The 24,995-nt window shown below is 48.3% G+C and overlaps 1 protein-coding gene across 1 annotated transcript in view; it reads left to right on the plus strand.

The window, feature by feature from the left end:
• Nucleotides 1–24,995, plus strand: part of EPS8L2 (EPS8 signaling adaptor L2) — a 186,566-nt gene that overhangs the window by 95,979 nt on the left and 65,592 nt on the right. The window contains exons 2-3 of the mRNA XM_075326874.1: nt 18,999–19,053; nt 21,156–21,193. Coding sequence (XP_075182989.1) covers nt 19,010–19,053; nt 21,156–21,193 — 82 coding nt within the window. The 5' untranslated portion in view covers nt 18,999–19,009. The remainder of the gene's footprint in view (nt 1–18,998; nt 19,054–21,155; nt 21,194–24,995) is intronic.

Below are 24,995 nucleotides of genomic sequence, written 5' to 3' on the forward strand. Positions count from 1 at the left end.
ATATTCTTTTTTTTCCATAGAAATTCTCTTACTTCCTCCTTGTGATCACACTAAGGGGTGCTTCACACACAGCGAGCTCGCTGCCGAGATCGCTGCTGAGTGACGCTTTTTGTGACGCAGCAGTGACCTCATTAGCGATCTCGCTGTGTGTGACACTGAGCAGCGATCTAGCCCCTGCTGCGAGATCGCTGCTCGTTACACACAGCCCTGGTTCGTTTTCTTCAAAGGCGCTCTCCCACTGTGACACAAAGATCGCTGTGTGTGACAGCGAGAGAGCGACGAAATGAAGCGAGCAGGGAGCAGGAGCCGGCATCTGGCAGCTGCGGTAAGCTGTAACCAAGATAAACATCGGGTAACCAAGGTGGTTACCCGATATTTACCTTAGTTACCAGCCTCCGGAGCTCTCACGCTGCCTGTGCTGCCGGCTCCGGCTCTCTGCACATGTAGCTGCTGTACACATCGGGTTAATTAACCCGATGTGTACTGTAGCTAGGAGAGCAAGGAGCCAGCGCTAAGCAGTGTGCGCGGCTCCCTGCTCTCTGCACATGTAGCTGCATTACACATCGGGTTAATTAACCCGATGTGTACAGTAGCTAGGAGAGCAAGGAGCCAGCGCTAAGCTAAGCGGTGTGCGCTGGTAACTAATGTAAACATCGGGTAACCATACCCGATGTTTACCTTAGTTACCAGTGTCCGCAGCTTCCAGACACCGGCTCCGTGCAAGCGCAGCGTCGCTTGCACGTCGCTGCTGGCTGGGGGCTAGTCACTGGTCGCTGGTGAGATCTGCCTGTTTGACAGCTCACCAGCGACCATGTAGTGATGCAGCAGCGATCCTGACCAGGTCAGATCGCTGGTCGGATCGCTGCTGCATCGCTAAAGTGTGAAGGTACCCTTACTTAGATGTGATAACGGCGACCTTGCACGTCTTATCTCTCAGTTATTTATATCCTCTGTTCATATTTATCAAGGAATAGTAATAATACGAGAGTATAAATGATAATAACAATTAATCAGTTCAAGACCATCCATTTTCCCCATTCCTGACAATGGACATTTTCAGGTTTTTTTCGTACATACAGTTTAAATAGCTGTAAAAACAATTTTCCTTTGCATATTCAAGAACATTGTGTCTTTTTTCCATGATACATGAGGCATCAATTTTATGCCACTATCATATTCTTTTTTTGTTTTACTGATATCGAGCAATTGGAAATTCACTTTGTTGTTCATATGATGAATTTTTTAGCGTTTTGTTTTCCTAAAGAGGTTTGGATAAACACCTGTCACGCCGCGGCAAGGGAACGCCCAGTGTGTAAAGCAACACAGGGGGAAAAAAGGAAAATGTAAAGGTCAGCCCTGAAATTAGGGAGATGGGTCACCACCTCACACTCTCCTGTGGCTGATCCCAGTACTCCCTAAAAGTCCTTAGATGGGTCCATCTGCCTGTGCGCCGTCATGTGCATAGGCCCTTATTGACCCTGACAAGCAACAATGAAGAGGTTTAGCACCACCCGATTACTGAAAACTCCACTTAGGCTCCTCACTGACCCTGAATTTACCCTGACTAGGGTGTTGGCCAGTGTGGCAATAGTCCCACTACTACAATAAACCACCACAAAGAAAGTAAGACAAATAGGTTGGGAAAGACTCAACAAAAATCCTTGGTTTCTTCAGCAGGAAACTTCGCAGCTGCAATTAAAATGACACCACAGCTATGCAGAGGCGAGCTCTTTCAATGTGGTCAGTATAGAGAACATCTATCACCGGCATGGAGTTAAGCCAGGAGTGGGTATATATAGCAGAAGGGCACAATGACAAAATGCTTAGCTGTTATTAAGTCTAAGAGTAATATTAGCCACTAGGGATAAAGTCCTTTACCCCTTCAGCATCAAAAGAAAGTAAATCCACTCAAATACAAGATGTAATTTGTCGACGTGACACACCCGTGACAACACCTGGTGAAAATAAAAAAGTGTATGTAACATCTTTGAAGTGGATCCTGAAGGGAATCTCTCCAAACTAGGCAATATCCAATCAAACTGCTACAAAGAACACTTCAGGGGGGAAAAAATCTTCCAAAACCTAATCAAAATAATTTTTAGGAAAAGAAAAATTCTTCTAAAAACTCCCCAACACTAGAGAGTTTCCTAAAGTGGTTTCTGCTTTAAAAAGATTGTTTTTTTAACTCCTTGCCCCGATTTTTTTAAGACTGGTGATTTTCTCGCCGGTCTTAAAGAGAGACTGTGACGGAATCAGGACCACCTCTTGAATCAGGACCATGTAACTGGTGGTATGCGCATCCGTGTGCCACACTCATTGTGGTCTCCATTGGCCAGGCTAGTTGTGGCAATATGTCGCCATTGCACCCCAGCTTTACCCATTTTGTAAAAGCTAGGAGAAATTGGGGTGAAAATGGCAAAAGCCGCAACATTTTTGCACCACTCCGCTGCCATTCGGAATGTGGAAGAAAATGCAAAATATAGCATTTTAGTACACATCCAAAATCCACAGTACCACTGTAAATTTGCATATACAGTATGGGAATATACAAGAACAGAACACATCATCCATTGCACAACATTGATACGTAAGGACAATTAAGATTCTATAAATAAAACCAAATAAATCATATATTGATTGTATGCCCATAAAAAACATGACTTATTATAGCTCTCCGGCAGATAACAGGAAGGGAACACACTGCAGTGGTAATGACTTATTTACTACGTTCTGCTATGGCCCAGGCAAGAACTTTGAACCTTGAATGTTTCAGACCCACAACAACTCACTGTACGCTTCACGAGCACTGGCAGACACAAAGTGTAATGAATTCTTGCCCATAAGAATAATGCCTTTTTTCCCACTATTAAAATAGTCATAAGTCATTTGTGAGATTATTGTTATTATTATTATTATTATTATTATATAATTGCTTTAAAGAGACACTCCAGTCTGGAGTAAAAATTGGCTATTCTTTCTTTTAACGGCCTTCTGCTTGATCTCAAGCCTTGGGGACTTGATGGATGAACACTGTAGGAAAATTAATCTTGTGCAGCCTAGCTAGGTCCACCAGGATCTTCTCCGCCTAGATAGGTCCACCAGGGTCTTCTCCGTCTAGATAGGTCCACCAGGGTCTTCTACACCTAGATAGGTGCACCAGGGTATTCTCTGCCTAGATAGGTCCACTAGAGTCTTCTCCTCCTAGATAGGTCCACCAGGGTCTTCTCCACTTAGATAGGTCCACTAGAGTCTTCTCCTCCTAGATAGGTCCACCAGGGTCTTCTCCACCTAGATAGGTCCACCAGGGCCTTCTCTGCCTAGATAGGTCTACTAGAGTCTTTTCTGCCTAGATAGGTCCATTAGTCTTCTCCACCTAGATAGGTCCGCCAGGGTCTTCTCCTCCTAGATAGGTCCACCAGGGTTTTCTCCAACTAGATAGGTCCACTAGAGTCTTCTCCTAGATAGGTCCACCAGGGTCTTCTCCACCTAGATAAGTCCACCAGTGTCTTCTCCGCCTAGATAGGCCCACCAGAGTCTACTCTGCCGTTATTGAATCTTCTATAGAACATTTTCCAAATGTTTTTGAGGATTTTTGAGTTTCCACTAAAAAAACTCAATGTGAACATAACCAAAGGATGTGTTCACGTTGAGATTTTATTTCTCGCTGAAACAAAAACTCACCAACTCTCCAATTAAAATGTCTGTTTTTTGGACATTAACAAGTCAATAATTAATAAATTAGAAATAAGAGGGGAATCTGTAGATCAGGGGTACTATAAATAAAGGGGACTTCCAGGTTAATGTAGTAATTATTGTCTCAATAATTTAACCTTTCTATGTCATACTAGAAGTTTTCTTTAAAGGGAACCTGTCACAAGATTTGGCCCCTATAAGCTACGGCCACCCCCAGTGAGCCCTTATATACAGCATTCTATAATACTGCATATAAGTGCCCAGGCTGCTCTATATCATGTAAAAAAAACACTTTTATAATACTCACCAAGGGGGCTGTCTGGTCCGATGAGTGTCGCTGCTCTCTTGTCCGATGCCTTCTCCATCTTCTGCTATCTCCGTCTTCCTGCCCAGCCCCGTGCATGACGCGTCTCATGTCATTCACAGAGAGGGCTCCATTGCGCAGGTGCAAGAAAAGGTCAAAGACCTCCCGCCTCCCTTCAGCCAGGCAGATCAAAGTGCGCCTGCGCAGGAGTGCAATGGATGCCTCACTGTGAATGACGTCGGATGCGTTATGCACGGGACTTTTTTATTTATTTTTTTTTAGATCGTGATATGGAAAAGAGCATTGACAAAAATAAAAAAAAAAGTAATATAAAAACCTCATTAAAACAATAGCTAATTTTCTGATAACTTCTCTTTAAGATCTGGCAGAAGCTGGGCCAATGGCTAGAGGTTCTCAGTTCTGCACATGGAGATTTTCCAATATGTAGTAAACAGTGCTGTAACTAGAGTTTGACGGGCCCCGATGCAAAATTTGGACCTGCCCCCCCCCATCCCCACATGTTAGTCAGATGCATGTATATGTACATTTAGTGATCTAAATCCTATAAAAACATACAAGTTGTCCTCCCCCCATTGTGTAGTAAGTCCACCATCCTGTTCGAATGTCCCCCATCATGGGCTACTTCCTGGTAAATATGTCCCCCATACTGGTATATACTGTCCCCCTCCTGGTATGTATTGTTCCCCTTCTGGTGTATATGTTCCTCTCCTGGGCCCCTCCTGGTATATACTGTCCTCCTCCTGGTAAGCCCCCCATCCTAGTAAATATGTCCCCCATTCTGGTATATACTGTCCCCCTCCTGGTATATACTGTCACCCTCCTGGTAAGTCCCCCATCCTAGTAAATAGGTCCCCCATCCTGGTATATACTGTCCCCCTCCTGGTATATATTGTCCCCCTTCTGGTATATACTGTCCCCCTTCTGGTGTATATGTTCCTCTCCTGGACCCCTCCTAGAATATACTGTACTCCCCACCGAGCCAGCATCCACACCAAGTGATGTCTTCTTCTATAGCTGGCCTGCAGTCGCCGTCAGCTTTCATCGGTGTTCATCCTATGACTGCCGCCTCAGTCACGGGGACACCAATGAAAGCTGACGGCTTCTTTTTGGCTGGCAGCGTATATCGCAGTGCAGGGACCTGACGAGTCTCTTCATTGTTCTGCCCCTGGTAGAAAACATAATCATTTCATTCTATGAGAGTCTGTCTCCATAATTAGTTTCACACCCCACTTTCACAGCTGATGAAAGCTCGAGATGAGCTGAAACACCCAGATGTATGCGAATAAAGGGCCATACAAGAATATATCCTATGTGAGTGCTGCGATTATGTTTATTCTGGATTACTTGTTCCACGTGCACCATGACAAGTAGGGAGGAGTGCTGATCATGTTGTGGATTAAATCAATGTCCGATCAGCTGGAGTTTGACACGTCGCACCACCGTAGATTAGCTATTAGCAGCCCCGGCCGGGTACTGCACATCTACCTCCTATTGATTTGAATGGTAGCCAGATGTGCAGTACCCGGCCGCGGCCGCTATCAAATGCCACGGAACTGAACATTTCCCGCTGCACTGAGAACAGCTGATCGGTGTGGGTGCGGTGTAACAGACCCCGGCTGATCAGACATTGATGACCTATCCTAAGGGGTACTTTGCAAACTACGACATCGCTAGCCGATGCTGCGATGTCGAGCGCGATAGTCCCCGCCCCCGTCGCAGCAGCGATATCTTGTGATTGCTGCCATAGCGAACATTATCGCTACGGCAGCTTCACATGCACTTACCTGCCCTGCGACGTCGCTCTGGCCGGCAACCCGCCTCCTTCCTAAGGGGGGGGGTCGTGCGGCGTCACAGCGACGTCAAACGGCAGGCGGCCAATAGAAGCGGAGGGGTGGAGATGAGCGGGATGTAAACATCCCGCCCACCTCCTTCCTTCCTCATTGCAGCCTGGACGCAGGTAAGATGATGTTCCTCGCTCCTACGGCTTCTCACACAGCGATGTGTGCTGCCTGCTGGAATGAGGAACAACATCGTACCGCCGCTGCTGCAAAATTATGGAAATGTCGAACCCTACACTGATCATACGATAACGACGCTTTTGCGCTCGTTAATCATATGTAAAAGGATTCACATACTGCGATGTCGACAGCGACGCCGGATGGGCGTCACTTTCGATTTGAACCCACCGACATCGCACCTGCGATGTCGCAACGTGCAAAATGCCCCTAAGGATAGGCCATCAATTTTAAAGTAGTGGTTAACCTCCTTAATGAATCGAGGTCATAATTATCCTTGAGAAATGTTCTAATCTTATTTTACTATGCACATGATAGTGGTAAATTAACTCAGGGTCACACTAATGATCCCCAAAATTAGAGCACATTCATATATCTTTGTACAATCTGTTGCAGATTTCATGACAAAATGTATACAAAATTTCGCCCACTCCAGTGTAAATTCATCACTAGTAATCTAGGGAAAGAAAATCAGCGTATTTAGGCTACATTCCCAAGATGAGTATTTGGCGAGTTTTCGGTATTCTAGAATTTCTGCAGTAATTAGGGTTTTTTTTAGATTACCTTTTTACATGTTCTTTTCGCATTTTTGATGCTGCGTTTTTTGTCTCTATTTTGTATGTCATCTTTATTAAGCTATTTATTAAGTTTATTATTATTTATTTTTCATACTTCCTGGTATTTTGGCTTTGATAAAACATTATTGATACAGTCATATGTGGATTACATGTGTTTTTTATCTGTGGATTTTTCACATCTAATGCAATTCTATGGGGAAAATCTGCCCATAAAACAAAACGTACATGCAGAAGAAAGTGTCATGTTACGGATATCGAACACACACCATAGGTCACTTTACAACGGGTAATAAAAAGCACTTTATGCATGAGATTCCTATAAATCCCATCCACTTAGTTGGAACTATAAGACTCGAAAATACGCAGTGTAAAAACTCACCAAAAGCTCATCCTGGGAACATAGCCTAAAGGCCACTTTACACGCTGCGATATCGCTAGCGATGTCACTGCCGATCGCACCCGCCCCCGTCGGTTGTTCGTCACGGGCAAATTGCTGCCCGTGGCGCACAATATCGTTAGTCTCCGTCACACATACTTACCTGCCTAGCGATGTCGCTCTGGCCGGCAATCCGCCTCCTTTCTAAGAGGGGGTTCGTGCGACGTCACAGCACGTGCAGGTGTCCAATAGAAGTGGAGGGGCGGAGATGAGCGGGACGTAACATCCCGCCCACCTCCTTCCTTCCGCATTGCCGGTGGAGGCAGGTAAGGAGATGTTCGTCGCTCCTGCGGTGTCACACATAGCGATGTGTGGTGCTGCAGGAACGAGGAACAACATCGCTAATAAGCAGAAAACGATTTTTTTGATTCAGGACGACCTCTCCGCGGCAAACGATTTTGACCGCTTTTGCGATTGTTTAAGGTCGCTCAAAAGTGTCACATGCTGCGATCTCGTTAATGAAGCCGGATGTGCGTCACAAACACCGTGACCCCGACGATAATTCATTAACGATATCGTAGCGTGTAAAGCACCCTTTAGAGTGACCTATTTCTCACAATTTTCCAATTATTGCTAATTTTTGTCTGATCACATAACAATTCGTGACATTTGTGACTGGTTATAAACCCTGTTCAAAGCTGATCAATACAGGGACTTGTTCTGTTCTCTAGAAAAGCATATGATGCCATTAAAATCCAGTGTGCCACTCCCCATTTCACCTTCAGAAATGAATTTCAGTATTGCACACTATTTCTTTCCTTATCAAGTGGAACTGTCATGTTATAACCTCCTCCAGTTTTTCTGCTGGAATTCAAGGAATGTGATCAGTGCCCAAAGGTGAGAACAAGGAATGTTTATTGTTGTAGTAGGATAGTGCCCTTCATGCAACCCCTAGCTGGTAATAATATTAACCTACTGCCAAAACCTCACCTTCTTCCCCTTCCAGTGCCTTTCCTATCTGGTAAGACACTACTAAATGGTTCTTGGTGGCACTGGAAGAGATCCAGGTTGCACAACGTGTGCAGTCATTCAGTCAATCAAAGGAGCCAGAAAGCAGATAAATCAGCGGACAGGTTCATTATCCAATCAGAAGCTCCGGGTGTCACGGCCGTCTCCCTGTTTTTGGAGACTAGTGGCAACTTGAGAACTGGAGCCCCTTATCTTTGTCTGGGACTCTGCATTTAAATGTTGTTTCGTTTCCTTTGGTTCTGAAGCAGTTAATGCCAGTTTTTCTGTCAGCAGCTCTCCTGCATGTAATGTCAGCTGCACCTGCTCCTTAGACACACTCCCTGGTGTTTAAATAGCTAAGTCTCCTAGTAAGCTTTGCTGACTATACAAAGCCATTTGTTTGAAAGCCGCCTTGGTGGAAGGAGCTGCTGTGGATTCTCCTGAATTTGTATCCTCTCCATTTTGTTTCTCCTACTGTCTTGTCTCTTTAGTGCAGTGGTGGGTCTAGTGAACCTCACTTGTCTCTCACTAGTCAGGGCATCTATAGAGTTTCTCAGGGTGCTGCTCGGCGACAGTTGCGGAGACTATAGGGACTCGCTGGGAGAATAGGGACAGCTACAGGTGAGCATAGGAGGTGTCCATCTACCCTCTAACTAGTCCCAGGGCCCACGGTTCTAATTGTTTCCCCGGTGTCCCCCTTGTATGTGGTGTTTTTGAGGTGTGTTTTTCTGTTTTGCTTCAGACTTCTGTTGGTCCAAACACGCTCGCCATGCTTGCAGCGTGGCACCGTGACACTGTTTAAACCCACCTAGCCATTTGCCCTGTGAGAGCTATTGTACATATCTATACATCTACCATGTCTTGATACAGTTAGGGTTGCTAGTCTGCACTCTGATACAGCTTTGTGCCTGATGATTCTCTTTACGAACACCTCTTTCTCTTGACTTCTAGATAACCTCCCTACACCCTATTCTGTTGCACTGCCTGATCTCATCAGCATTTGATTTTGATTCTGTCTCTGTTGATCATTCCATGATTTTGACCTTGGCAAAGTTTCTAATTCCATCAGCTTGCTCCAATGGTCAGACACTACTTTGAAGATACAACCTAGGAGCCCTCCAACGAAGGCCAGATCTATTTATAGAGGGTGAAAACCAATCCTAATCAGAATGACCAAAGCTTTCACCAAAAATTGACTTAGTATAATAAAGGATAAAACATAACTGGGTAATTCAACAAATACCTTTTATTTTTTTCAATGTCAGAACGATTTCTCCAAAGTTGAGTCTTTTAAACTTGAGTTACACCTAAAGTGAGAAATGGGTTATCACTAGAGATGAGCGAATTGCTTTGCAAAATCCAGATACAGCAGCCAGGTAAGCATTATGGCCTCTGTACACTGGGAACCACCTTCGTTGACATCATCTATGACTCCTCATTTTCATTAGCCGAGTGTGACATCATCATTGTGGTGTAACACATACAACATCGGGCCAGGCTGTCTAATCAAAACAACCACAGATGATGGAAGTTAGGAGGAGGTTCTTGGGCTTCTGTCCAGCATCTGTGTCGCCCTGGGCAAGCCAGGGGACACAGGTCACACACCACCACACCCCACATCCCAGGTAGGCACATCTAGGCTGAACCACAAATCCTTGTTGCCTTCCTCCAGAGGCTGATGATTCACACCTGGGGGTGGGCCAGGCGGTTGGCTCCGCCCACCAAGGAGATCACAGCTCTGGGGGCAGGAAGTACCAAGCACTCTAGTCAGGGAGGAGGAAGTAGAAGGAGTGGAGGAGTAGCCCAGGGGGGCTAAAGTAAACAACCAAGTTAAAGTGCAGAAAGAAAAGTGGTAAAGGAGTAAAGCAAGAGTGGTGACAGAGAGAGAGAGAAGCCTGAAGGTCCAGCTTTGTGTAGGGCCAGAACAGCAAGGTCAGCGACGGCGGTGACTGTCCGGAGGGGGACCGTTTGGAAGTTCCTGGAAGGACCCCGTTGGCTGTGTGCCCGGTGGTCTGGAGCAGTGTTCCGAAAGACAGTCAGCACCAGGGCAGGGGCCTCTCGGACCCCGGCAAGGCTAGGAGTCGCCAAATTTGCCGAATCCGTCAGTGAAGGGGACGCAGATTCCCCCAGCAACCAAGTCCCGATTGAAGGCAACAGCCCAACCCATACAACAGAGGCACCGCCACCGCCAGGGCACCAGTCTCTGAGGGCCAGCGCCTGCGGGCAAAGTGTAGTGCTCCTCCGGCCCAGCTTGAAGCCGGGGAGCGGGTTACCGGTGGGGACCCATCGCAACCAACCGTACATACAGGTGCAAGGAAAAGGGACATCACCGTCACCTACCGGGAAAGCAAAGCAGCCGTCTGTGGGACCGTCCTACCAGCCGTTTGGTTTACCGTACAAACTGTGTCCACGTCTCAGGCTGAGTGAGTACCACAGTGCCGCAAGGCACAGCGCTGCCCCCGCGTCCCTGCGCCCACCAGGCCCTGCACCTCACAAGCCATCACCGGGCCCCGGGATCACCAACCCCCTACCCACGGAGGGGCAACACAACACCTGGCTGCTCCCCTTCACCATCCCCGGGATCCCCGCATCGAGCAGTGGTGGTGCTACACCTCACCACAACCGTGGGTGGCGTCACGGACATTATCCCAACACCCCAAACAACCCCCCTTTCACTCACGGGCAAGGAGCGCCGCTCGAGAAACCCCCGGGATCCGGCCTACGGCTCGAGCCACCACTGAGCAGCCGGACCCGAGCAGAAGGGGTGAGCGCGGTGTGCTGACACCCTCCTCCCCGCCCGCGACAACTTGGCGTCACGAACAGGATCTTACCGCTCTGCCGTCTGGTAGAGGTGCGCCTTGTTACCGCCGGAGGTATCCGGCAGAGAAAATTTCAGAAGCCGCCATCTTTGGCGCGAAAAGTTCCCGCTCGAGCGTCTTCTCGAGCAGTAGAGGCGCGAAGGCCAAAACCCCGCCCCGAGAGAGGAGGGGCCAAAAAGAGCTAAGGGGGACGCGATGGCGGCTGGACGCATGTAAGTGTGGCGTCGCAACAAACACACTGGGACCCCCCCGGTCCATCGACCCTGATGGAAAATGTCCGCTCCACCTAGTTCTGCAGAGACTACCGAGCCGGTGTCCGGAACAGCGGCATGGCTGAGGGCCCGGGCGGCGGGGATCTGCCGTCGCTACCAGAGTCAGATCGGCGGGCTGATGGAGCAGTGGGCCGCGGAGGTGGAGGCCCTGGTTGCTGTGGCGCGAGTGTATGGAGTGGAGGCCGTGATGGAGGAGCTGGAAAATGACCCACGCCCCTGTGTCCCCGAGGGACCGGTCGCTGCGGCTGAGGGACCCGGTCTACCCCTGGCTCCTGTGTTACCTCCGTCCTGCTCGCTCGCGCGCTGCACCGCACCTGGCCCGTCGGATGTGCCTCTCTCTGTGACGGCAGCGGGGGCAGAAGATAGCGACTCCGGGCCTGACACCGCTCCTGTGTCAGAGGAAGAGGAGGGAGTCGTTGCCCTGTCTGGCATGGAGGCCACTTATGTTCCCCGAGCTGGGGGCAATGGGTATCGAGCGGCCCTTCCACGCCGTGCTTGCTACGCACTGGAGGGGCTGGTGCCCGTGTCCTTCCACCCCGAACCGGGTGAGGAGGACGAAGACATCGAGTAGGGCAGCGGATGCCCGTTGCACCGATCCCGTTGGGACCACCATTGTTTGAAAGTTTGTTGAAAGTTTTGAAAAATGAAAAACACTGATTGAACCGAGTTTTCACCTGATTGTCAGCTGTGATTAGCAACCGGCAGGAGCCGGCACCGTTGTCCCCGTGGGGACCGTTAAAAGTTTAAAAATGCATGGGAACTAGCCATGGACAAGCCCGTGAACTCTGCAGGGCAACCACAAACGTTAGTGGCTTGTAAATATGTTGTTTACCGTTACCGTTTTCCGCAGGCCGCCTCCGGAGAGGCAGGTTGGAGGGAGGGCCCTGAGCAGAGCAGGCCAGGGCCCAGCCACCAAAGGAACCGGTGGTTACCCTCTGGAGGGCAAGGACAGATCCCGCTCGGGTACCGTGTGCTGGACTGTGGGTCAAGGGGTGCTGCCTGGGTTTTAGGGGCAGCATCAGGGCCAGGTTACTTGGGTGGGAGAGAGCGGAAACCGTAACCGTAAACCGTTGAAACGTTAAAGTAAAATGTGCCTCCCGTAAGGGAAGATTATTGAAAATGTTATGTTGTTTAACCCTGTTATCCCCTTTTTACAGAAAATAAAACCGGTGTAGGACGGCAGCCCGCGGACGGTCTGCATTTTGCTAAGGGGGAATGTGTCGCCCTGGGCAAGCCAGGGGACACAGGTCACACACCACCACACCCCACATCCCAGGTAGGCACATCTAGGCTGAACCACAAATCCTTGTTGCCTTCCTCCAGAGGCTGATGATTCACACCTGGGGGTGGTCCAGGCGGTTGGCTCCGCCCACCAAGGAGATCACAGCTCTGGGGGCAGGAAGTACCAGGCACTCTAGTCAGGGAGGAGGAAGTAGAAGGAGTGGAGGAGTAGCCCAGGGGGGCTAAAGTAAACAACCAAGTGAAAGTGCAGAAAGAAAAGTGGTAAAGGAGTAAAGCAAGAGTGGTGACAGAGAGAGAGAGAAGCCTGAAGGTCCAGCTTTGTGTAGGGCCAGAACAGCAAGGTCAGCGACGGCGGTGACTGTCCGGAGGGGGACCGTTTGGAAGTTCCTGGAAGGACCCCGTTGGCTGTGTGCCCGGTGGTCTGGAGCAGTGTTCCGAAAGACAGTCAGCACCAGGGCAGGGGCCTCTCGGACCCCGGCAAGGCTAGGAGTCGCCAAATTTGCCGAATCCGTCAGTGAAGGGGACGCAGATTCCCCCAGCAACCAAGTCCCGATTGAAGGCAACAGCCCAACCCATACAACAGAGGCACCGCCACCGCCAGGGCACCAGTCTCTGAGGGCCAGCGCCTGCGGGCAAAGTGTAGTGCTCCTCCGGCCCAGCTTGAAGCCGGGGAGCGGGTTACCGGTGGGGACCCATCGCAACCAACCGTACATACAGGTGCAAGGAAAAGGGACATCACCGTCACCTACCGGGAAAGCAAAGCAGCCGTCTGTGGGACCGTCCTACCAGCCGTTTGGTTTACCGTACAAACTGTGTCCACGTCTCAGGCTGAGTGAGTACCACAGTGCCGCAAGGCACAGCGCTGCCCCCGCGTCCCTGCGCCCACCAGGCCCTGCACCTCACAAGCCATCACCGGGCCCCGGGATCACCAACCCCCTACCCACGGAGGGGCAACACAACACCTGGCTGCTCCCCTTCACCATCCCCGGGATCCCCGCATCGAGCAGTGGTGGTGCTACACCTCACCACAACCGTGGGTGGCGTCACGGACATTATCCCAACACCCCAAACAACCCCCCTTTCACTCACGGGCGAGGAGCGCCGCTCGAGAAACCCCCGGGATCCGGCCTACGGCTCGAGCCACCACTGAGCAGCCGGACCCGAGCAGAAGGGGTGAGCGCGGTGTGCTGACACCCTCCTCCCCGCCCGCGACACATCCATAGAAATCAGATCATCCCGCTGGATCTGGCACCTGCAAATTTATTCGCTCATCCTTAGCTTTTGCCTACCCAGTAGTGCCACATGTGGTCTATGGACAGCAGCTCCTTGTCTCAGCCTCCCCCTCTTGGGAATATAAAAAAGTCAATCAAAACTCACATAGGTATGGAGTGGTGAGACTTACCCATTTTATAACCTGGCTGTCACGGTTCTTCTGTAGGGAGCATTTTGCATTTGAAAATGCTCTGCTATATGTCTTGTCCACTTGCTAACAGGATGTCTTTCAGCACTAGGATCCACACTGGTTTTGGGAGGTGCCTTCACAGATGCGCCTTGTTCGTGGTGGTTGCTCTGTTTCTTCACTGGGCTTGCTCTGTCTGAACTTCACCAGTCTTACTTCCTGTTTGCTCAGTGTGCTCTTGGCTTCTGTCTGGTGTAAGTGTTCTGATCTTGGCTTCTGACCTCGGACCTTTTCCTGACCACATCTCTGTTTGATCCCTTAATCTTATACGTTACCTCCCGGCTTCTGACCTTGGACCTCTTCCTGACCACATCTCTGTCTACTCCCTGAACCTTATACGTTACCTCCCGGCTTCTTACATTGGACCTCTTACTGACCACGTCTCTGTCTACTCCCTGAATCTTATACGTTACCGCCTGGCTTATGATCCCAGCTTGTCTGACTAACATTCTATTCATACTGCTTGTGTGATGCCCTGGACAAGCCAGGGATCACAGGTAATCACACCACCACACCCTACACCCCAGTTAGGTACATCTGAGCCAGACACAAAACCCTTGTTGCCTTCCTCCAGGGGCTGATGTTCACATCAGGGGGTGGGCCAGGCGGTTGGTCCTGCCCACCGAGGAGTTCACAGTCCTGGAGGCGGGAAAAGCGGCAGATAAGCTAGGGAAGCGAAAGTGAGAGGAAGGAAAGGTGTGGTACAGGAGCAACAATCTGACTGCATCCGGGTGTGTGCCCCGGGCGAGACAGCAAGGTTGGCAGACGGCGGTGACCGTCTGCAGGAGTGGCCTATCGGAGTTGCCGTAAGGACCGTGGACGGGCGGTGGCACGGCGGTACCGGACCGGTACACAAGGAGAAGCCAGCACGATTGACAGGGGCTTTTCGGACCCCGGCAAGGCTTGGAGTCGCCGTGAATTTGCCAAATCCGTCAGTGAAGGGGACCTCCTGGGTTTCCAAACAACTAAGTCCCGATTGAAGGCAACAGTCCAACCGAGGGAAAGAGACACTGCCACCGCCAAGGCATCAGTTTCTCAGGGCCAGCGCCTGCGGGCAAAAAGGGGCTCCTCCGGCTCATATCCAAGCCGGGGAGCGGGTTACCGGTGGGAACCCATTGGAACCAACAGCAGGACTAGGTGCAGGGAAAGGACAGTCACCGTTAACCTGCCGGGGAAAAGCAACAGCAGCCGTCCGTGGGACCCGTCTTTCCAGCCGTGTGTTTTACCGTGAACTGTGTCATCGTCTCAGGCTGAGTGAGTACCACCGTGCCGTGCGGCACAGCGCTGCCCCCGCGACCCTGCACCTCACCAGGCCCTGCAGCCCGCCTGCCATCCATCCCTACCCCATCACCGGGCCCCGGGACAACCAACCCCCTACCCACGGAGGGGAGAACTAACAACTCAGCTGCTCCCTGTCACCGCTCCCGGGATCCCCGTCCAGAGCAGCGGTGGTGTCACCTAAATCACCACAACCGTGGGTGGCGTCACGGACTATAACAATCAACCCCCACCATCAATCCCCCTTTTCACTCACGGGTGAGGAGCGCCGCTCGAGTCCCCGGGTTCCGGCCCACCGCTCGAGCCACCACCGAACAGCCGCAGCAGCAGCGGCCGGACCCGAGCAGTGGGAGAGCGTAGCGTCCCCTCCTCCGCCCGCGACAACTTGGCGTCACGAACAGGATCCTACCGCTCTGCCGTTGGGTAGAGGTGCGCCTTGTTACCGCCGGAGGTGTCCGGCCGAAAAATTTCAGAAGCCGCCATCTTTGGCGCGGAAAGTTCCCGCTCGAGCGTCTCCTCGAGTAGTGGAGGCGCGAAGGCCAAAACCCCGCCCCGATAGAGGAGGAGCCAGAAAGAGGCTAAGGGGGGACGAAATGGCCTCTGGCCGCATGTAGCACGCGGCTATACGAGTAGGGACGCTGGGACCCCACGATCTGCTAACCCCTGCAAAGAATGTCCGCTCCACCTAGCTATGCGGAGGCTACCGAGCCGGTGCCCGGGACAGCGGCATGGCTGAGGGCCCGAACAGCAGGGATCTGCCGACACTACCAGAGCCAGATCTGTAGGCTGATGGAGCAGTGGACCGCGGAGGTGGAGGAGGTAGCTGCAGTCGCACGGGTGTATGGAATGGAGGCCATGATGGAGGAGCTGGTGAGTGACCCACGCCCCTGTGTCCCCGAGGGACCGGCCGGTATGGCTGAGGGACCCAGTCTACCCCTGGCCCCCATGCTGCCTCCGTCCTCCTAACCCGTGCACCGCGCTGCACCTAGCCCGTCGGGCGTACACCCCTTCGTAACAGTGGCCGAGAGAGTGGCGAGTCTGGAAGCTGCGGCAGCTGGCGGCAACCCGCCTAGCGCAGGGACGGACGATAGTGATTCCGGGCCTGACACTGAGCCCGTTTCAGAAGAGGATGAAGGAGTCATCGCTCTGCATGACATGGAGGCCACTTACATCCCCCGGAGTGGAAATAACGGGTATCGGGCGGCCCTTCCTCGCCGCGCCTGCTATGCGCTGGAGGTGCTGGTGCCCGTGTTCTTCCACCCAGAGCTGGGTGGGGAGGACGAAGGTGCACCCTAAGGACAGCAGAATGCCGTTGTCACCGTCCCCGTTGGGACCACCCGTCTGTGTTGTAAAGTTTTAAAGTTTGAAAGTTTTGCTAAAGATGATAAAAGAATGATAAGTAATGAAACCGAAGAAAGTTACCTGATTGACAGCTGATTGAAACCGGTCGTTGCCGGCACCGTTGTCCCTGTGGGGACCGTCTACAGTTTTGCATAGGAACTACTATGAACAAGCCCGAGAACTTGCAGGGCAACCACAAACGTTAGTGGCATGTAAATAATGTTTTGTTACAGCTTCCACCGTTGCCGCCTCCGGAGAGGCAGATTGGAGGAAGGGCCCGTAGTGGAGCAGGCTGGGGCTCAGCCACCACCGGAAGCGGTGGCAATCCTCTGGGGGTTTCAGGGGTTCCCCATGGACGTGGGTCCCCTGAAAAGGACAGAACCCGCTCGGGCAGCTTGTGCAGGACTGGGGTCAAGGGGTGCTGCCTGTTTCTTAGGGGCAGCATCAGGGCCAGGTTGCTTGGGTGGGAGAGAGCGGAAGCCATAACCGTTTTGAAACCGTTGAAACCGTTTAAGTAAGAGTACCTCCCGATGTGGGAAGAAGTTATTATAAATGTATTGTGTGTTACCATTATCTTTTTATATTTTCACAGTTAAAAGAAAAAATAAATAAAACCGGTGTTGGACGGGCAGCCCGCGGACGGTCTGCATTTTGCTAAGGGGGAATGTGACGCCCTGGACAAGCCAGGGGTCACAGGTAATCACACCACCACACCCTACACCCCGGTTAGGTACATCTGAGCCAGACACAAAATCCTTGTTGCCTTCCTCCAGGGGCTGATGTTCACACCAGGGGTGGGCCAGGCGGTTGGTCCCGCCCACCGAGGAGTTCACAGTCCTGGAGGCGGGAAAAGCGGCAAATAAGCTAGGGAAGCGAAAGTGAGAGGAAGGAAAGGTGTGGTACAGGAGCAACAATCTGACTGCGTCCGGGTGTGTGCCCCGGGCGAGACAGCAAGGTTGGCAGATGGCGGTGACCATCTGCAGGAGTGGCCTATCGGAGTTGCCGTAAGGACCGTGGACGGGCGGTGGCACGGCGGTACCGGACCGGTACACAAGGAGAAGCCAGCACCATTGGCAAGGGCTTTTCGGACCCCGGCAAGGCTTGGAGTCGCCGTGAATTTGCCAAATCCGTCAGTGAAGGGGACCTCCTGGGTTTCCAAACAACTAATTCCCGATTGAAGGCAACAGTCCAACCGAGGGAGAGAGACACCGCCACCGCCAAGGCATCAGTTTCTCAGGGCCAGCGCCTGCGGGCAAAAAGGGGCTCCTCCGGCTCATATCCAAGCCGGGGAGCGGGTTACCGGTGGGAACCCATTGGAACCAACAGCAGGACTAGGTGCAGGGAAAGGACAGTCACCGTTAACCTGCCGGGGAAAAGCAACAGCAGCCGTCCGTGGGACCCGTCTTTCCAGCCGTGTGTTTTACTGTGAACTGTGTCATCATCTCAGGCTGAGTGAGTACCACCGTGCCGTGCGGCACAGCGCTGCCCCCGCGACCCTGCACCTCACCAGGCCCCGCAGCCCGCCTGCCATCCATCCCTACCCCATCACCGGGCCCCGGGACAACCAACCCCCTACCCACGGAGGGGAGAACTAACAACTCAGCTGCTCCCTGTCACCGCTCCCGGGATCCCCGTCCAGAGCAGCGGTGGTGTCACCTAAATCACCACAACCGTGGGTGGCGTCACGGACTATAACAATCAACCCCCACCATCAATCCCCCTTTTCACTCACGGGCGAGGAGCGCCGCTCGAGTCCCCGGGTTCCGGCCCACCGCTTGAGCCACCACCGAGCAGCCGCAGCAGCAGCGGCTGGACCCGAGCAGTGGGAGAGCGTAGCGTCCCCTCCTCCGCCCGCGACACTTGTAGTGTCTAGCATCACACTGGCATGATTTATATATAAAGGATGAACAATGTTATATGTAAATACATATCACTGTTAAAAAAAAAATTGTGGCAAGTTCATTTCCTACGCGGAAATCAAAGATTAAAAAGCCTTACACAAATCTATTTTATACCCCAGTATCACTTGGGAACAGGATCATTGCACCTATGGACCAAAAAATTAGCTTCGTCTGTGAGCACTACAGTATATTCACTGGGGTGTCTGCAAAATTGTGCCGTAGCTCATTACATGGCGGCACTATGAAGGATGTTTTATGATGTTTGATGTATGTCGCACTTCGTATGTGGTCATTTTGACCATATGCCTCCAGGTACAGAGAGCTCGAAAACAGAGTATCACCTAGCCATTGATAAAAAGAAAATACCGGCTGGTACACCTCCATTGAGTCACTCTAAGCTATAATTTGTGCATCCTATTACTTTCAGGCAGTCAAAATGATTTGCTATGTAATAAAGATGACTATTTACATTGGATGGTAGTTATCAGTTGATGTAAGTAATGATGGTTAATGGGAAGCTCCATGAGATCTATGTCAACCCTGGGCAACATTATCAGAGTATTTGTATGTTTTGCTTATTTATGTCAGTGATATAAAAATAAAAAAATAATAAAAAACAAACAAACAATTGAGGTTAAATCTGACGTCTATCAGCATCCAAAACTAAACATGGCTTCTTCTTTTCTTGCAGCTGATGCAGCGATGAGTCAGTCAGGATCTACGGGGAGCAAACATGGATCCTCCAAGTAAGACTAACACTTGTATATCTGATTGTAGTCTTATTTTTAGATACTTATGGCTGGAGACATAAGGCACTAATATAATGAAGCCAGTTATACATACCTACACATTTATTATTTACTTTTACTTGAACGTGACTGTGGTACTTAAGTTAATGTCATTCGTTCTTACAATAATATTCAATTGCACCAAATACTGTAAATGCTCCATGTCTTCAATGAATGACCAAGACAGAGCTATGTTTATCAGTACATTTGCAGTCATGGCTAAAAGTGTTGGCACTCTTGAAATTGTTCCCGAAAATAAAATATTTCTCCCAGAAAATTATAGCAATTACACATGTTTTGTTATACAAATGTTTATTTCCTTTGTGTGTATTGGAATACAAAAAAATAAGAGAAAAAATGGAAAATTGGACATAATGTCACACAAAAATGGTCTGGACAAAATTGCTGGCACCTTTCCAAAACAACTTTGTTTCAAGCATGTGATGCTCGGTCAAACTTACCTGAGACAAGTAAAAGGTGTGGGCAATATGAAAATCACACCTGAAGCCAGATGAAAAGGTGAGACGTTGACTCAATCTTTGCATTGTGTGTCTGTGTCTGTCAAACTAAGTGTGGAGAACAGAAAAAGAAGAGAACTGTATGAGGACTTGAGAACCAAAGTTGTTGAAAATTATCAACAATCTCAATGTTACAAGCCACCTTCAGAGATCTTGATGTTCCTTTATCCTCTGTGAGCAACAAAATCAAGACGTTTACAACCCATGGCACTGTAGCTAATCTCCCTGGATGTGGACAGCAGAGAAAATTTGAAGAAAGGTTGCAATGCAGGATAGTCCGGATGGTGGATAAGCAGTCACAATTAAGTTCTATTGAAATTCAATCTGTCCTGCAGGCACAGGGTGCATCAGTTACAGCGTGAACTGTCCGTCCACATTTGAATTAAATTAAACACTATGAAGGTGACTCAGGAGGACCCCACTGCTGACACAGAGACATAAAAAAGCTAGATTGTAGTTTCCCAAAATGTACATCAGTAAACCAAAATCTTTCTGAGAATGTGCCTTGTAGACAGATGAGACCAAGATAGAGCTTTTTGGTAAAGCACATCACTCTATTGTTTCCCAAAATGAAATGAAGCCTACAAGGAAAAGAACACAGTACCTACAGTCAAATATGGTGGAGGTTCAGAAATGTGTTGCGGTTGTTTTGCTGCCTCTGGCACTGGATTCCGTGACTGTGTGCAAAACTTCATGAATTCTAAAGATTACCAAAGGGTTTGGGGTGACAATGTGGGGGCCAGTGTCAGAAAGCTGGGTTTGCGTCCTAGGTTATGGGTCTTCGAGCAGGACAATGACCTTAAACATACTTCAAGCATCGCTCAAAAATGGATGGAAACAAAGTGCTGGAGAGTTCTGAAGTGGCAGCAATGAGTCGGGGTCTAAACCCCCATGAATACCTGTGGAGAGATCTTATAATTGCTGTTGGGTGAAGACGCCTTCATATATGAGAGACCTGAAGCAGTTTATAGAGAAGAGTCCAAAATGCCAGGTGAGAGGAGTAAGAAGCTTGTGGACGGTTATAGGAAGCGACTGATTACAGCTATGCTTTTCCAAATGGTGTGCAACCATATATTAAGTTGAGGGTGTCCGGCCCATTTTTGGAGTTTTGTGTGAAATTATGTCCAATTTGCTTTTTTTTCTCTATTTTTTTTTTGTGTTCCAATATACACAAAAAAAATAAACATGTGTATAACAAACCTTGTGTAATCGCAACAATTTTCTGGGAGAAATACTTCATTTTCTGGAACAATTTCAAGGTTGCCAACACTTTCAGCCATGACTGTAGATCTCATTCTCTGGGAACATCGGAATATTTTGGTTCAAATCTGGTTCAAATTTAGTTCAAATTTGGTTTCCTGCAGATTATCATCAGTTAATAATATTTTATACTAATAAATCCTAATTATGTCTTGATATAATTATTATCATTATTATTCCCCATGAGTTATATCTATTGGATAAAGGAAAAAGATATTCGGAAATTTGTACATTTTGCCAAAGTGCTTACTGTTAAAATCATGAATATTTTTTTCTTTATAGTGGAGGACCCAGCAAAATGAGCGCAAAAGATTTATTTGGTGAGTTCAATTCTAACAATAGTTTATGACTGTTTTGGTCAGTAAACTAAACTTTTATTTACTGCATATAATTTTTCTGGTTTTATTAAAAAATTATGAAAACTTTGTAACAAAAAATGTTTTTATATTTTTACATGTTAGTGGTTATCTGTTATTAAAGGGAAACTGTCATGTAAAAAATGCTAAGAACCTGCAGATATGGGGTTAATCTGCAGGTTAATAGTGTTCTGAAGCTGTTTAGCCCCGCTGCTAGGAGGAATAAAGTGAATTTCCTCCCAGCAGCTTTGGGCTTTAAGTCGGCGCAGCTTCCCTCACTGCTCAGTACATAGTGAACAATGGCTGAAAAATGCCCCGGCTCTGACAGCTGGCTTAGCATTAGTGGCGGGGGGAGCTGGTTACAGCTGCCACTCTCTATGTACAAAGTGGTGACACAGGAGTGTAGGGGTAACTGGGGCAGGGACCTCTAAACTGGCTTTCAGACTAAGGTCCCTATGATGTCTCTTATCCCAGAGGTAGGCTTCATGGTAGCCAGGTCTGGACCACCATCATGACCCTAAGTTTTGTCCAAACCATAACACTCCCTCTCTCCCACCTCAGGAGAGGGCCGGGAGCGGAGAAGCAAACCCCACAAATACCACGGACAGGGGAAGAACCAAAACACATACATTCACCCCATTAGATGCTGCAGTCAAAATCATTGTCAGTAAAATGTGCGGAATCTTAATATTATAGAGGTATATATTAGTAAATAAATAATTGCTGCATATTAACTTTTCTAAAAGTTTAGGAAAGTTCATAATTATATATGGCAACTACTTCCCTGCTGATATTTAGACCGATAGTGAAAACCTTTAAGGCCCCAATAGGCAACGTTCTTAACTGGTTAAAGATTAGGGATGATCGAATACTTCAAATATTCGGCTTCGCGAATATTTTCCGAATAGGTTGCCGCTATGCTAATATACGATGCCCAATGTACGTCTATGGGAAGCCCAAATAGTTCCGAATAGTTGTTATTCAGGTTTCTCATAGACTTACATTGCGCATCAAATATTCGCGAATAGTCGAATAGCGGAGACCTATTCGGCAAATATTCGCGAAGCCGAATATTTGAAGCATTCGATCATCCCTATTAAAGATCTTTGTCAGTGAGGTAAGAATATTATTTGCATGCGGAGTCTGAGAATGGAGACAGTCCTAAGGGTACAGGCACCTGCGGCTAAAACTCGGTTCCTTTTATGTAAATGTGATGTGATTGCTCCAGCAGAGAGGACACGGATTACTGCAGATCCCATTTAAATGATTAGGAAAATTGCAGAAATTTGTGCAACAAATCTGCCCGTGAGTGTATATACCCAAATATTCCTGCCTTCTAGTCAAAGCAGTTTTAGAGAACTAAACCAATTAATAGCATAGTTCTTATAATTTGCTACAATGTTTTAATGTAGATATCATGTATCAGTCTAGAGGACAGTTAAAGGGAACCAACCACCAGGTTTTTGCCCTATAAACTATAGGCAGTGCCATAATGGCGCTAGGATGGTTGAGAAATCCGAGGCTTTATTGCAGAGCAATCTTTGTCCAAACATCCAAAAATGGTGTAATTTGTGAGTAGCTTGGGCATTGGGATGGGACTTTGTGGGTCGGGTCCTTTGTTATCATTCTTCCTTCTGCTTTGCCTCCTTTTCTTTATTTATATTTCATGTCAGTCGCCATTACCGCTGTTGGAGGTGCATGTGCATTGCTATTGGGACATTGTCATAAAATGGTGCCGTAATCAGCTCATGCGTGCACTACGATCTCCGACGCCATTTTACTGAGGACACTGTGTAGATGACTATGCGCTGATTCCAGCCCCATTTTATTAAAGCGAACATCATAATAGCAATGCGCATGAGCCGCCAACAGCGGTAATGGTGCAGTGCAAAATTTAAAGAAAGAAGGAGGCAAGGAAGAAGGAGGAATGATAACAGAGGACCTGACCTACAAAGTCATGCTACTGAACAAATTGCCATATTTTTTGTTTTATAAGACGCTCTGGATTATAAGACACACCCCAAATTTAAAGGAGGAAAATAAGAAAAAAAACATTTTAATGTTAAAATAGGGATCCGTCTTATAATACTAGTGCGTATATTAGCTCACCAGGGGGAGCGGCGGTGGTGGAGTGGCACAGGAGGGTCACTGGAGGCATGTTTGGTGATGCTGCGGGTTTGGAAGAGAGGGTGTCGCTGCTCAGGAGGGTCAGTGGATGGATGGTCAACAATGCTGCGGGCTTGGAGGAGGGAGTGTTGTAGCTCAGGAGGGTCAGTGATACTGCGAGCCCAGGGGTACCGTGGCGAAGGTGGCAGGCGGCATTGATGAGCTGGTGGTTGACGCTATAGACTTAAAAAAAATGGCTGCAGAAGCGGCATCAAATTTGCACCAAATTTGCAAGGAGAAAATACTCAACGCATTCTCATTGACTCTGCTGGTGCCAGGATTCCCTATAAGTGTTGTGACAAATCCGCACTCAAAAATGCATAAAAAAAATAACGCAATGTGTGCAGACAGCCTTAAGTTCACAGAGAATTGTCTAGACTGGATAAAATTGTTACAAACCTTCAGCATTGAGATGTATTAGGTATGTGCTTGATTTCAACCTTTGGATGTAAACAATAGCGTTTCCATTCATTTTCAATACACCATGATTGAGCTTTATTAACCTAAAAGCAGAAAATCCATTTAAGTGTCATTTTATGGCCATTTATATTGTCTGGTTACATACAACGCTCATTGTCATGTCAGTAATGTTAAGATAAATGTACATAATCTATTAGATAAACACAATGCACGATTAGGTAGAAAGTCGTCAAGGAAAACGACCAATCAGAAAGTTTGTTTTTCTTATTTTCATAGATAGTAAAAAGTAAATTGCTAATCTGAAGAATTTTCGTATTTTAATTATCCTTTTTATGCTTCACACATACTGTAGCTCTGGTCCTATTTTTAATCCAATTTTCCCTGACCTTATGGAATAACAGGCCAAAATCTGGTCATATATCAAAAACATTGAGTTTTATTAAAACTTGAAAACAAAACCAGCTTTACAATTAATAAGGAATTATTTTCCAAAAATATTTTATATACGATTGAGCAATGAACAAAATCAGTTTTAACCTCTGGTCATTTTTCCTTCAGGAATATTTATAGTATTGGTTAAAAAACAAAAGCATTTTCTTATAATGGCCAGTATAATGTCCTTTATACCCTGTTTCCCTGAAAAGAAACCCTAGTAGGATTTCCTGGGCTTTTTGGAGTATGCTTAAAATATAAGCCCTAGTCCATAAATAAGCCCTAGTTGTTGTTCCATAAGGAAGTGTCCAAACAATTAAAAAAGTCAGAATACTACAGGACACTTCATCAATGAAAGACATCAACAAAATAAAGCAGACACCACTTCCCCCCACCCCTAAAAAAAGGAAAAAACAAATATTGCACTCACCAGACACAATTACAGTTGGTAAGTGCCGATGGTGGATGGGCTCTCACACAGAGATCTGCATCACTGTCAGGTTCCTCGCCGTTCCAGCTACATTACACTGCAGCTCTCACAAACAGATCGGGTACCAGTATCAATCCACGCAAGTGATACTGCTTCCACTCACCAGGGGGAGCCAAACGCTGTAGAACACAGCGGGATCTGACAGCAATGCAGATTTGTATGTGAGAGCCCATTCACTTGCCAACTCTACTTGTTTGGGGTCTGCTAAGTGCGATTCTTTTAGGGGGTGTCTGCTTTCTTTTGGGGGATGAACTTATC

The sequence above is a fragment of the Anomaloglossus baeobatrachus genome, chromosome 10, assembly GCF_048569485.1.
Source record: "Anomaloglossus baeobatrachus isolate aAnoBae1 chromosome 10, aAnoBae1.hap1, whole genome shotgun sequence".
Lineage (NCBI taxonomy): Eukaryota > Metazoa > Chordata > Amphibia > Anura > Aromobatidae > Anomaloglossus > Anomaloglossus baeobatrachus.